The 13,385-nt window shown below is 36.1% G+C and overlaps 1 protein-coding gene across 1 annotated transcript in view; it reads left to right on the plus strand.

The window, feature by feature from the left end:
* Positions 1-13,385, plus strand: part of PTPRQ (protein tyrosine phosphatase receptor type Q) — a 220,149-nt gene that overhangs the window by 164,110 nt on the left and 42,654 nt on the right. Inside the window, exons 34-35 of the mRNA XM_010383675.2 lie at positions 10,142-10,241; positions 13,053-13,181. Coding sequence (XP_010381977.1) covers positions 10,142-10,241; positions 13,053-13,181 — 229 coding nt within the window. The remainder of the gene's footprint in view (positions 1-10,141; positions 10,242-13,052; positions 13,182-13,385) is intronic.

The following is a 13,385-nucleotide window of genomic DNA, read 5'->3' on the forward strand; positions in this document are numbered from 1 at the left end:
ATAGCCTCTAGCTCAATCCATGTTCCCACAAAAGACATGATCTTGTTCTTTTTATGGCTGCATAATACTCCACGGTGTATATGTACCAAGACACCTGCGCACTGAATGTTCACTGCAGCACTGTTCACAATAGCAAAGACATGGAATCAACCTAAATGCTCATTAATGACAGACTGGATGAAGAAAATCTGAAAGTATTTGTAATCTTCCTTTAAAAGGTGGATGTTCCATACATTCTTATCTGGACATTGGTTTTGTTAGGGTATTGGTTCTATGCTGAGATTACTAACATTATACCAAATAAATATTTGTTTGGTTCTTTTAATATACAATCTTAAATATAAAGCATTTTTACCTATATGTGCTTGTGGACAATTTCCTTAAATAACCCTGAAAACTATACTCTTACAAGTCCTTTGTAAAATATTTATTTTAAACAACTCTTTCATGAGTTTCTTTCGCTTATACTCATCTAAATCAAGCTTACGTAACACAGGAATACAGTTTAGTCATATATATATATATATAAAATCATCATCTCATTATCACCGTTGCCATAGTCCTGTCTCACATTAAACATTCTGTGCCTGACACCCTTCTAGCTCTTTGCACATATTAACTGGTGAACTTATCTCAACTATCCTTTAAGTTAGGTCAGTGCTTCTCAGTGGTTTTATAACCCAGGAGATATTTGGCAATGTCTGGAACCATTCTTGGTTGGCATAACAGAATGATAGTGATGGTGGTGCATGCTACTGGCATCTAGTGGGCAAAGATTAGGAATGCTGCTAAATTTCCACAATGCACAGAACAGCCCATAATGTCAGTGCTCCTGAGGATGAGAAACTCTGACTTAAGCCCTAATATTGACTCCGTTTTACAGATGAGGAAACCAACGCCCAGATTCTTTCAGTATTTAAGTGGCTAGGCCAGGATTCCAACATTACAGAGCAGGATTTCATAACACTACGTTACAAATACGGGATTTAGACCTGCGTTCAAATCTTGACTCTGTCACTTGAGAAAATAATTTAATTTCTATAAATCTGAGTTTCCTTTGTTGGGAAAATATTGATAAGAGTATCATCCTTGAGGAGTTATTGAAGTTTTGCATTAAACAGCATATATAAAGATATTAATATTTTATAGTTCGTAAATTTTTTAAGTTTAATAGCTTTTTGGGGTAGATTATAATAACATATTTCAGAAGTATTTTTATTTAGGAGAAATTATTTCTCTAGCATTTCACTGAGAGGATCACAATATTCTACATCATTTGTACCAGGCCCTCTAAAGCTCCAATTTATTTGTCTGTAATACCTTAAAGAACTGTGTGAACAGGGTATTTCTGGGGCAACCCTTGAGAATGTAGGACTTTGTGTGTTGCTTAGAATCTGGAGAGCTGTTGCTCAGCGTATCTTGAACTGCTAATAGACTTCAGTGAGAGCTATGACTGGAGAAAGACAGATTGTTCTAACATTTTTAGCCAGAAATTCTCATCAGGTTATGGAAATACTAATCGTACAAAAAGCCAGCCTCCGCAGCCTCTACATATAGTCAAGGAAACTTTTCATCTTGAAGAAATAAAGAAGGGGCATGTAGTTTGCTACATAGATGTCTGTAGAGAAATAACAAATAAATTTCTTTGGCTAAAATGCTTTTTTACCAAATAATTTCATCATTTTAAAGCTAGCTGATTAGTCTTGTGGTTTTGAAATTGTATCAAGTGTTTCTTCGTTTGATAGTTGAGTCTATCACACTCTGATGCCACCACAGTAAAATAAATGTCTTCTTGTCATCAACGTAATTTCCTATAGGTTACAGCATTCAGAAGTCATTACTCCAGCTAAGTAGTGATCCTGGTGCATTTGCCAGTGGAAGGTAAAAGACCTAGACAAGATAGATAACTCATGTGTCTTAGGAGATAATATTTTATAGGAGCAGTGCTGAAAGGAGCTAGCCTTGCTGTGTTGTATGATGTTCTCTTTCATCAGCTTACTGGTTTCATACAGATTATTCATGGGAAGGCAATATGTCCAGTCAGTTATCTGAGAGGCAAAGTTTAGACATTCAGGGTAATAGAAATAAGAAAGAAAAGCCATAAAAGGGGGAAGCCCCAAGGATCAGGAACCACAGTACATAGTAGCATGATTCCTTAGATTCTGCTAAATGGCTTCTCTCTGCCCAATGATGGCCTTATCCAGCACTACAGGTAATCTCAAGGAGCTCCTCAGTAATAGTCTTCTCTTTCTTCTTTCCACTCACAGTCAAGATGGTGGAATACAACCGTTAATCCTGGAATGTAGCAGAAATACACAGTCAGGTTTCTGATTCCTTCTTTGGAATTATATCCACTGCCACCCCAATCATCTAGGTATGAATCTTGTTGTGCTCTGGTAACAGAAGGAGTCTACAGTGAGTAAAAGATGTGTAATAAAGGACAGAGCACAGGATCCTACCAAGACTAGGGAAAGAGGGACTGGTGAAACGTAGACTGGACACAATACATAGAAAGGCATTGGGCTGCTGGGGGATAGTGAAAAGGAAGGGTCCTATGTATCTATTATCAGATTACTTGGAGTTCAGTATATTATTTGTAGACCAGTGGCATAATGACAGTCTTATAGGTTGCTCCTTAGAGTGATCTTCCAGGGACTCTCTCCTGAGATACAGCAGCTTTGTTAATTGGCCTTTGCCCTATAATGCTTATTCTGGATTGACTACATGGAGTTCTGCTATTTAGATAGTCATTTATAGCAAGTAAGACAGTGAGTGACAAGTGGAAACAGAGGAACTTCCTTGGTTTGTAATTGTTAGTTGTGGTGAAATGAGAATGCACCACTGGAGCAGAATTCCTCAATGACTAGCAAAGTAGCCCAGCCATTTCTCTGGTTAATGGATTTAACACCATCAATTACTGTTGTCATATTTGCTTTCTACCAGACTATTGAGTGCCATGGTTCTATGGAGATTAGAGTCACTTTGATGGGTCAAGCAACAAAGAACATCCCCTAGAAGTGGTCCTAGTCCATTTGACATTAATAGAAGGCTGTAGATCAGGAGTGTCCAATCTTTTGGCTTTTGGGCCATGTTGGAAGAAGAAGAATTGTCTTGGTCTACATATAAAATACATCAACATTAACAATAGCTGATGAACCAAAAAAAAAAAAATTGTACAACCATATCTTAATGTTTAAAGAAAGTTTTAGAATTTCTGTTGGCCCACATCCAAAGTTGTCCTGGGCCAAATGCAGCCCATGAGCTGCGAGTTGGACAAGCTCGCCACAGATCCGAAAGTTCTTAGTACAAGAACTTTGCAAGGGAAGAATCTCTAGAAGAACTCAAAGAGAAAACAAAGTTTATCAGTTCTCCAAAGGTCAGTGGCAAGAATGGTTTCATGGTTGTGAGAATGAAGACAGGCAAATAATAAAGTGCATTCATATAATACCCCTGGTGTCATCAGAAGATGAGAAAGGGTAATTGAGTCCTTTTTTCTCTCAAATATGTCATGTGTTGGGATATATGAATCATTTGCAGCCGGTTAGGAACTCAAACATTCCTAGCAAGCCTGCTCAAGACATATGTGTGCATGTAATCCCAGACTACAGAGAGAGAAGTCTAGGTCCCATCAAGGTCATCCACCCACCAGGGGATAAGCATTCATTCACTGGTATTTTGCACACCGCAGGCAGTGAGCACTAAGCCGAGTTGCCTGTCTGTTGAAACTTTAGGATTTAAGAGCTTTTGCAAGGCTCTGTTTCCACAGACCATTGTAATGGTAATTATGCCTCTCAGAGACATTATTATTTGGAGTTTAAAATTAGGGGCAAAAGAATCACCATAGACTGATAATCTTAAAAATGTTTAAGTTTAGTGAAAGGGGCTAACGAAAGTACAAGTGAGAGGGGGCCAGGTAGAGCTTCACTGGATGGATAAGTACAAGACTGTGGAAGAGCAGTTTGCATTTAGGGAAACCTTTCCGGCCTGAAGGGATAAACAGGGAAGATAACGTATGCATTATTTTAATCCTAAATAAATACTTGAAACTTACTTGATTTCGTTTTTACTCAACATTGAGTACTGGCATTTTTATTATCAAAATTCACAAAAAAAAACCCTTTTAAAGTTTTTGAGAAAATCTTCCCGAGGCACATTAGTTTATGGAAAGTGCTTGTAGACAATGTTTTGATTACAAGGTTTAATTATAGAGGAATCCTGTGATTTGAAAACCAGACACCCGTTTCTGTACCTTACAGGGCATCTCATTAAAGCTGAACATGATGAAACCTTAAACCCCATGGCAAAGGCACTCTGTGATTGTTTTCTTTTGTCATAACACTTCTCATTTAATTACTATGCTAACAATGAAAAGTTCCAATGTGCTCACTTAGATTCAGAAATAGGGAGTTGCTATGTATCTTTTGCATCCAAGGGATTACTTCCCTAAAGTCACCAGAGGAACAGAGGAAGGTTGTATTTTGTTAACGAGACAGTGGTAATCTGGTAGTGAACCTCACAGACTCTGCAGTCAAGACAGACATATTTCAGGCAGGCTTAGTTTATATATTGAATTTATGAGATTGTGGGTTAGTTACTTAACAAATTATTTTTAAGTTCTGAAATCTTATTTCTAAAATGAGAACACTAATACCCACTTCAGAAGCTAATGAGGAGATTAAGCCAGATGAATAAAATGGATGAATATGAAATGTTTAATAAAGGTACCTGTCATTGTTTATGTACCATGTCGTTAAGCGATTTTCCATATAAACTCATCCATCTTCACTGCAACTCTGTAACAAGACCTCCTATTTACATATCGCCAATTTCTAGGTAAGAAATTTGAAGCATTATGTTTTTTAGTAACTTCACCAAGGTTTTTAACCATCCCAAAGGTGGTGGTGGAACCTGCTTTCAGACCCAGGCAGCGTGACCCCAGTCAGTGCTGTACTTGTAACCATTGCACACACTATCTGCAAATCACTAAGTCCCCAAGTAGCCCCCAGTTCATTACCATGGGTGATGTTTCTGCTCCCACAGCCTATCTTTGCTTACCATTTTCTCCTCTTGATATTTTTAATTATTTCTAGCTGCTCTCTTTTCTCACACTTTGTCTTGGCTCTTGAGGTTAGCGTTCACAGGTAAGCATGTGTTGTTTTTGTGTGCAAAGATATGTTTTATTTTTATTTTTTTAACACTGAATAATGTGACTTTTCTCACACCCTAGCAAACCCTTTATTAGCTACTTTTAAATTTTTTCCTGTCTGTATGGATGAAAATGATGTTCATTCCTATAGGGTGTTTTAATCTATATGTTTAAAATTTTATTGAATATTGACAGATTACACATGTATGTATTTATGGGGAACAGAGTGATGCCATGATATATGTATACCATGTGCGATTATTGAATCAAGTTAATTAACAAATCCATCACCTCAAGCACTTGTCATTTATTCCTCCTATCTAACTCTATTTCTTGAATCATGAGATTGAGTAGCTTTTAGTAAATTATTTGCCTTGTGTTTGAATATCCTATGTGACTAGCACTGGGTCAGAGAAGATGAGCTCCTTATACTTTAGTCCTGTTATAAGAACTCATTTTTTCTAATAATAATAATAATAAAGAAGAAGGAGGGGGAGGAGGAGGAGGAGAAGGAAAAGGAGAAGGAGAAAGAAGGAAGAAAAGATTTTCCATTTTATGTGCACCTTTGTATTGAGCCAGGCATTGTACTATAAGCTTTACATCTCATTGAATTCAAGCTTCTCCTTAGAGAATAGGCTTAAAAATGGACTTTAAAAGTTGGATACATATGCTGAATTTAAATAATGATAACTTTAGTCAGAAGATAATACTTATGAAAAATTAGTGCTTTAGAATTATGATTTGCCAAATTATAGTGGTACAATTTATTATGTAAACAGAACAGTTTAATGTGATTTGTCACAGGATTTTAAGTCTAGTCAGAAATGACTTGCGCCTATTACAAAAAGAATCATGTTTATATTTTTAAGTAAAAGAATTCCATTTTCTATTAAAGGATTCAGAGAAGTGACATCATTCTGTACTGTTAATGCTCTGTGGGTCCATGCATAACAGTGAATCAGAAAGTGTACTTGAAAATCAGGGAACATTTTGTCCTCTCTTAGTGACACTTTTGTAATTCATGTGCCCAAAGGATTACATATTGTTTATTAATATATTATATGTCATTTCCTCATTTGGCCAGTGCTTTGAAATGGTAATCTAATCTAAAAAAATTTTTTGTGTGGTCTATGAGAACATTTTTTTCCCACTGAGTTCTAAGGCCCAGTGATTCATTATTACCTAATAAAGAGGATTCTTTATTCATCTTCATGCCTCCTTTCCCAAGCATATCTAATTAGAGTCACCATGTGAAAATTCATAAATCAAACCATTCGTAGTTTAATGTATAGAAAAGTGTATCTAAAATACTTTATATGATACATGCTGCTTTCTCATTTTTAAAATTTAGCTGGAGATTCTAGCAGACCATGAAGTGCTGATAACTGTTTTAAAATCAGTATTTATTCAAATCCACCGTACAGGATAGCCACAGGAACTCTTTCATATTGGTAACATTTCATAAGTACCAATACAGGACAAAAAGATGAAGCATTAATACTCGCCTATTTTACAGATAGGTAACCTATTTTGTCACTTGACTGTAATACTTTGTGCAGTAAAATTATAAATCATCACGTAACTTAAAATTGATTACAATTATAATTAGTAGTTGTACTTAAAAGAAATTATTAATAATTTTTATATTCTTATTTGGTTCAATGCCTGATCTTCAAACACGAACATTTTTAATGTTTTTCAAAATCAATGTATTTGTTCATTAGTAAATTTAGCAAATATTTATTGAACATTTACTATGTGCACAGTACACCTCTCAGAACGTGGAATAGTTTTGTATAAAACAAAAACCCCTGTACTCAAAGAGGCTTACATTCTGGAGGGAAGGACAGAGAATAAACAGTAAGAAAAATAAATAAGTGATTTATATGTTAAAAGAAGATAAAATTATGGAGGAAAAAAAGTAGAACAGAGGGAAGGAGGAGTGCAAGGGGAGGCAGAAAATGCAGGGAGTTGTGTCCTTCAATTTTAAATAGGGTGCTGTGTTAGTCTGCTCAATCTGCCATCACAAGATGTCATACATGGGGTGTGTTAAACAATTGAAGTTTATTTCCTCACAGTTCCGAAGGCTAGAAATCTAGGAGCAAGGTTCCTGCCCATTTGGTATCAGGTGAGGGCTCTCTTTCGGGCTTCCAGATGGTTGCCTTCTTACAGTGTCCTCACATGGCCCTTCCTTAGTGCATGAATGGAGATAGAGAGAGTATGGTAGGGGGAGGAGGAGGAGAAAGGAGTGAGTCACACACACACAGAGAAAGAGAGAGAGAAAGTGAGAGAGAGAGAGAGAGAGAGAGAGAGAGAGAGAGAACAAACTGTGTCTCTTCTTATAAGTTACTAATCCTATCAGATCAGGGCCCCACCCTATGACCTCATTTAACTTTAATTACTTTCTTATTCCAAATGCAGCCGCACTGGGGATTTGGGCTTCAACATATTAATTTGGGGGAAACACATGTATTCAGCATGTACAGCATTCACTATAACAGATGGTCATTGAGAACATATTTCAGCAAACCTTTAAAGGAAATGAAGTGGCTACCCAGAAAGATATACAAGGGATATACACCTTTGCAGGCAGAGGAAGAAGCTGCTGCAAAAGCCCTGTGTCAAGAATGGCCTTGTGTTATTCATCATTAAGGAGGCTAATCTGGCTCCCTAGGAGTGAGCAAGCAAGGCGGGGACTGGAAGGGAAATCAGAGGGGTAACAGGGGACCAGACAGTTAATGAGGGACCAGATCACACAGGCCACTGAAAGGATATGGGCTTTTCTCTGTGAGAGATGAGGAGGATTTTAAGCAGAGAAATAATGTTTTAAAAGGATTGTCCTTGCTTATATATTGAAAATAGGTGGAATAAGGACAAAGGTGTCTACAGGGAGACTTGCTAAGTTTTTAGTTCATGCAAGACAGGATGGTGGCCTAGATCAGGCTATTAGCAGCAAAGGTGGAGCAAAGTGAATGGAACATACATAAAAGTAGAAAAAATAGTGTTATGAACCCACAAATACCTACTAACTAGATTTAATAATAATTAACATTTTGCCACATTTGTTTTATTTAGGAATTTGTTCACTTATTTCTGAAGTAAAGTAGGTCACAGAATGCATATTCCCCTCCTAAATACTTTAGTATGTTTCTCTAATAAGTACATTTTTATTATATTGCTGTGGTTAAACTTGGTAAGTTATCAGTATTATTTAAGCTACTTGTATATACGTTTTCAAATCACCCTTTGATTTTTTTCTTTATAGTTAATTTATTTGAATCAGGATCCAAGTAAGAATTTGCACATTATCTTTGATTGTTCTGTTTCTTCTATTTTTTTTTAAAGAGCCTTCTTTTCTCCTTTCTTTTCCCCCTATGTCATAGACTCACTGAAGAAATCAGATCAGTTGTCACATAGGAAGTCCCATATTCTGGGTCTGTCTGTTTGTTTTCTCTTGATGTCCTTTAATTTTTTTCTTTCTGCCACTTTCTCATAAATTAGAAATAAGAACTAAAGGTTTGAGTATTCACAGGCAACATTTCTGTCAGAAGTACTTTATAGGTCTTGCTGACTAGATCAAAATACCTTCCATCAGGAAGTGTAGAATATCTGATTGTTACACGTGATGCTAAAATTGATCAGTAGGCTTGGTGGCAGCAACAGCATGATCCTCCATCGAAAAGTTGGTTTTGACCACTTATAACCAGCAAATAATCTGTACAGCGATATTTTGTCATGCTCTAAATGTCCAATTTCCCATTAACTTTCCTCCTAATCATTTTAGAATACATTTATGTTTGTTACCTGAATCAACTATTTCATTACAAATACTGATTATTTCTAATTTTATCACTCCTTTATCAGTTATTCAACAAAATTCTCTTCTAATAATGAGCTTTATCTCCTTAACGAGGACTATTTTTAAAAAGTCATAAAATACAGTTCAGATAAGAAAGGCAGAAAAATATACATATATATACATTTCAATTACAAATTAATCAAGAATATTTAGGCCAAGGAGATGGTCTAGTTATAGCCAGAGTTTACAAATTAGTATTTTTTTTAACTATTGAGTACTAGGATTGATAACTGGGTGATGAAATAATCTGTGCAACAAACCCCTGTGACACGAGTTTATCTATATAACAAACATTCACAAGTGGCCTCTGAATCTAAGATAAAAGTTTTTAAAAAATCAGTATTTTTGTTATTTTTATTTCTTTTATTAAATTGTATTATTTTTTATTTCCAATCAATTTCCCTTTTTATTCAATATAAGGCTTAAGTTCTTCCCTCTTTGGCCAGTAGGAGCCCCTTCAGGAGGATCATTTGTTCCTTTTATATCAGTAGCCTTTTGTTAGCTTCCTAGATCTCTAGCACTATGACGTGTCTTGAATTGGTTTTGTTCCTTACTCCTACTTTGCAATTACCGTCTTTCCAAGGTTACATGGTTTCTTTGGTGAAAAGTACAAATATGTTGAAGATAGAGCTTACAGGATTTCCTCACATGTTTTGAATGTATTCCATGAAAGAGAGTCAAAGATGACTCCAGGGTTTTGGCCTTAGCAACTACAGTAATGGAGTGTCCATCAACTGAGAGGTGGGAGGATACAGGGGAAAGGAGGGAAGTGTACACATTCAAATTTGGACATATCGATTTTAACATTTTAAGTATACTTCAAAATAAAGATGTCTGGTAGGCAGTTAGATACATAAGTCTGAAGTCTGGTAGATAAAAACTAAGCAGTCATCATCACATAGATGAAATTAAAACTGTGAAACTAGATGGGCTCACACTGGGAGTGAGTTTAGATAGAAAAAACAAGAGGACTCGGGACAGAGCCCCAAAGTTAAAAACAAACAAGTTGCTACGTTTTACTAGTATTCTTCAGCAAAGAATGTTTTCTTATGCCAAGATAATACTTTCTGGTAGTTTGGGATCCAAGATAGGATTCCATAATAATATTTAATGATCATGTTATCCCTCTTCTCCAGGGGAAGGACTTTCAGAAAGAACCGTAGAGATCATTCTTTCTGTCACTTTGTGTATCCTTTCAATAATTCTCCTTGGAACAGCTTCTTTTGCATTTGCAAGGTAAGATTTATTTGTACTTATATTCCAGGACGCTTTATGGGCATTATATCAGTCATAGTCCAATCAGGAGACAGAAGCCACAACAATTACTTGAATGGGAAATATTTTTATTTTTAATATTTTTAATAGACAGATAAAAATGTATTTATCATGTACAATATGCTACTTTAAAGTGTGTATGCATTGTTGATTGACTAAATCTTGCCATAAAAAGAAAGAAATCCTGCTATTTGAACAGAAAACATTTAATATAAAGAACTGTTAACTAGCAGAAATGGCTAACTACTAAAGAGAGTAAAAGAGAAATCTTAGAGTCCAGAAGTAGCAAGCACAACAAAGCAGCTACGCTCTTTAACTTGAGGGAGAGAGGACAGTAAACAACCAGAACTGAAAGAAGTTGTCTCCCAAGACTTATATGAAATCGCTACTGCGAGCACATGGAACCTATCTACTCTCTTTAACTTGAGGGAGAGTGAAATCGCTACTGCGAGCACATTGAACCTATCTACTCTCTTTAACTTGAGGGAGAGTGGACAGTAAACAACTAGAACTGAAAGAAGTTGTCTCCCAAGACTTACATGAAATCGCTACTGCGAGCACATGCAACCTATCACCTACCAGTGAGCAAAGAAATATGACAGAGGGAAGGGGCTGGATCTGTTCCCTAGAAGCTACCCATCATTATTAGATGGGAGGCAGGCTGGAATTGGTAATAGAAGCATCCCATTCTTACTGAATGGTGTAGGTGAATCGTTCACCAATGGCATAGGCAGAACATTCACTTCAGAGGCAACAACAGCTCAGCCAAGGGAGCTGCTGGGCTCTCGCAATGAATAACAATAATGCAGGACTGGGTCCACAAGGGCGGTGTTTTCCTCTTCCTACTGCCTCTCAGGGTCACTCTAGTGCCCTCTATTGACAAAGGCTTACATTCGGTCGGCTGGCAAAGGAGAAATGTAGGTTCCAGCTCCAATATCAAAGAGCACAGCAAACAAGAGGAGGTTTGGAGATGTGAGACAACAAGGTGAAAACACAAAAGCGGAAGCTTTCAGGCCATCTACATCTTTTAAAGTAATTTATAACTCTGATAGGTTTAATTTAAAATGTCTCAATCAGATCTAAATATTAAAGTTTTTACAGAAAGAGATCTTTTTTACAGTTAGAACAACACTTGTAAAATGTCCAACTTCCTTATATGGTAGACCCTCTTCTCAGGCTTACTTTCTGAACATGCCTGTGTTGAATTTTCCAAGTGTATCTTTCCATTCTCAGCATCAGCTTTCTAATTCCCTTATTATTCACAAGGCCTCATTGGAAATCTTACTTTTGACCTCAAAATCTAGCTTAATAAGGCAGATTGCCAAGTTAAAGTGATGTTATATTTGTAAAATAAACTTTCTACCAATTGCCTAAATAGTTCAACAGACTATTTTTATTTCAACTGAAGAGTGTAGTTCTGTATTCTAAATGCTATGTATTATGGTTCATCTAGACTCTCTTAATGCATAATTTTAATAGATAATTTGAAAGGCTCTTGAAAAAGATATTTTCTCTATACCATATACTGTGGGAAAATTTAGCCAGAAGACAGCGAGAGACTTATCATTCTAGGCACTTTGAATGCTGTACTGTGTAAAACATGGGCCTTGTCCCTAAGGAGTATGGACTAGCCACATTTATATAATTTCCCTGTTGTAAAATCTTCTCTGACTTCTCCTTTCTCTACAAGATGAACTCCTTATGTGAGCAGGAAATGGTCCTCCTTATTCCCTACAACTTCCCTACTCACTAGCTAAAGGGATCTATTCTCACCTGAACATTCCTTGGGCTTTTATACATTCTGCTTTTGTTCAGTCAACCTGAAATGTGCTTCCTCCTCCTTCTCATCCTGGAACATCCAAGTCAAATTCTGCTTCTTTACCTCCTCTAAATAATAATAACTATAACTTATGTAACTAATCAGGCACTGTCTCATGAGTTGTAATTTGAATCTTTTTTCTCTTTTTATGTTTTTTCTGCATTTAAATCTGGCCTCTCAGCTAAATTGTAATGTCCTTGAGGGTAGAACACATGTTTTATACTTTCTATATCATCCTTGATACCCAACTCTTAATAAATACTAAATATTTGAAATGTGAAAGATAGAATAGCTAAACATTACTTTGTAATATACCATACTGTGTCATGGAGAAATAAGCATGTAAAGGGCTTAAGATGAAAAGAATCTGATTCGATGCTCAGATTCATGTGACTTTTATTTTTGAACGTAAATTTTCTGATTATAAAGATAATATCTACTCACAATACTTTTATAAAAATTCAATAAGATAATTTGAAAATAATTTTTAAGTATTTTCATGCATGTAAAAATATTTAACATGTGTGAAAATAATGGGGCATTATCTGTTAGCACTAGTATTGATAGCATTGAAGTATTTTCACTTTGGCATAGTTCCTTTATGTGACAAATCAATGAGATAGCTAGAGAGAAGAGAAACAAGATCACAGCATAAGTCTTCTTGGCTCTATATTTAAACGTACCAATGACTCAGGGCTTCATCAACTAATTCTTATTAAATTTGGAACTTCATCCCAATAACTTATTAGAAAAAAAAAAGAAAGTAGAATAGGTTCTATGAAATTAAAACAAGAAAAAGAAGTCGAGTAGCTATAAATTTGCAACATATTCAGAGAGGTGATTTTAACAAAGAAATTATTTGACTAAATGTCTTTACTTAAAAAGAAAACTAAACCTAATTTTATATACTTTCTATGAAACTCCCTTCTTGGACTTTACTCCACGTATTTTAGAATTCGACAGAAGCAAAAAGAAGGTGGCACATACTCTCCTCGGGATGCAGAAATTATTGACACTAAATTCAAGCTGGATCAGCTCATCACAGTGGCAGACCTGGAACTGAAGGACGAGAGATTAACGCGGTGAGCACACTCCTGTGGGCGAACTGTGGTCCAGAGGGCCTGGAGCCATGACCCTATTCTGACCTATGCTTGTTGGAAGTGTTTGTGGGGCTCTAATTTACACAGGTCACAGAGATCTTCTTTCAAAGAGTGACCTCCGTCTTCTACACACTTCTCACTGGTGTTCGGAGAATCACTTAATCTTCCTTATATTTTGAGTTAAAT

The sequence above is a fragment of the Rhinopithecus roxellana genome, chromosome 10, assembly GCF_007565055.1.
Source record: "Rhinopithecus roxellana isolate Shanxi Qingling chromosome 10, ASM756505v1, whole genome shotgun sequence".
NCBI lineage: Eukaryota > Metazoa > Chordata > Mammalia > Primates > Cercopithecidae > Rhinopithecus > Rhinopithecus roxellana.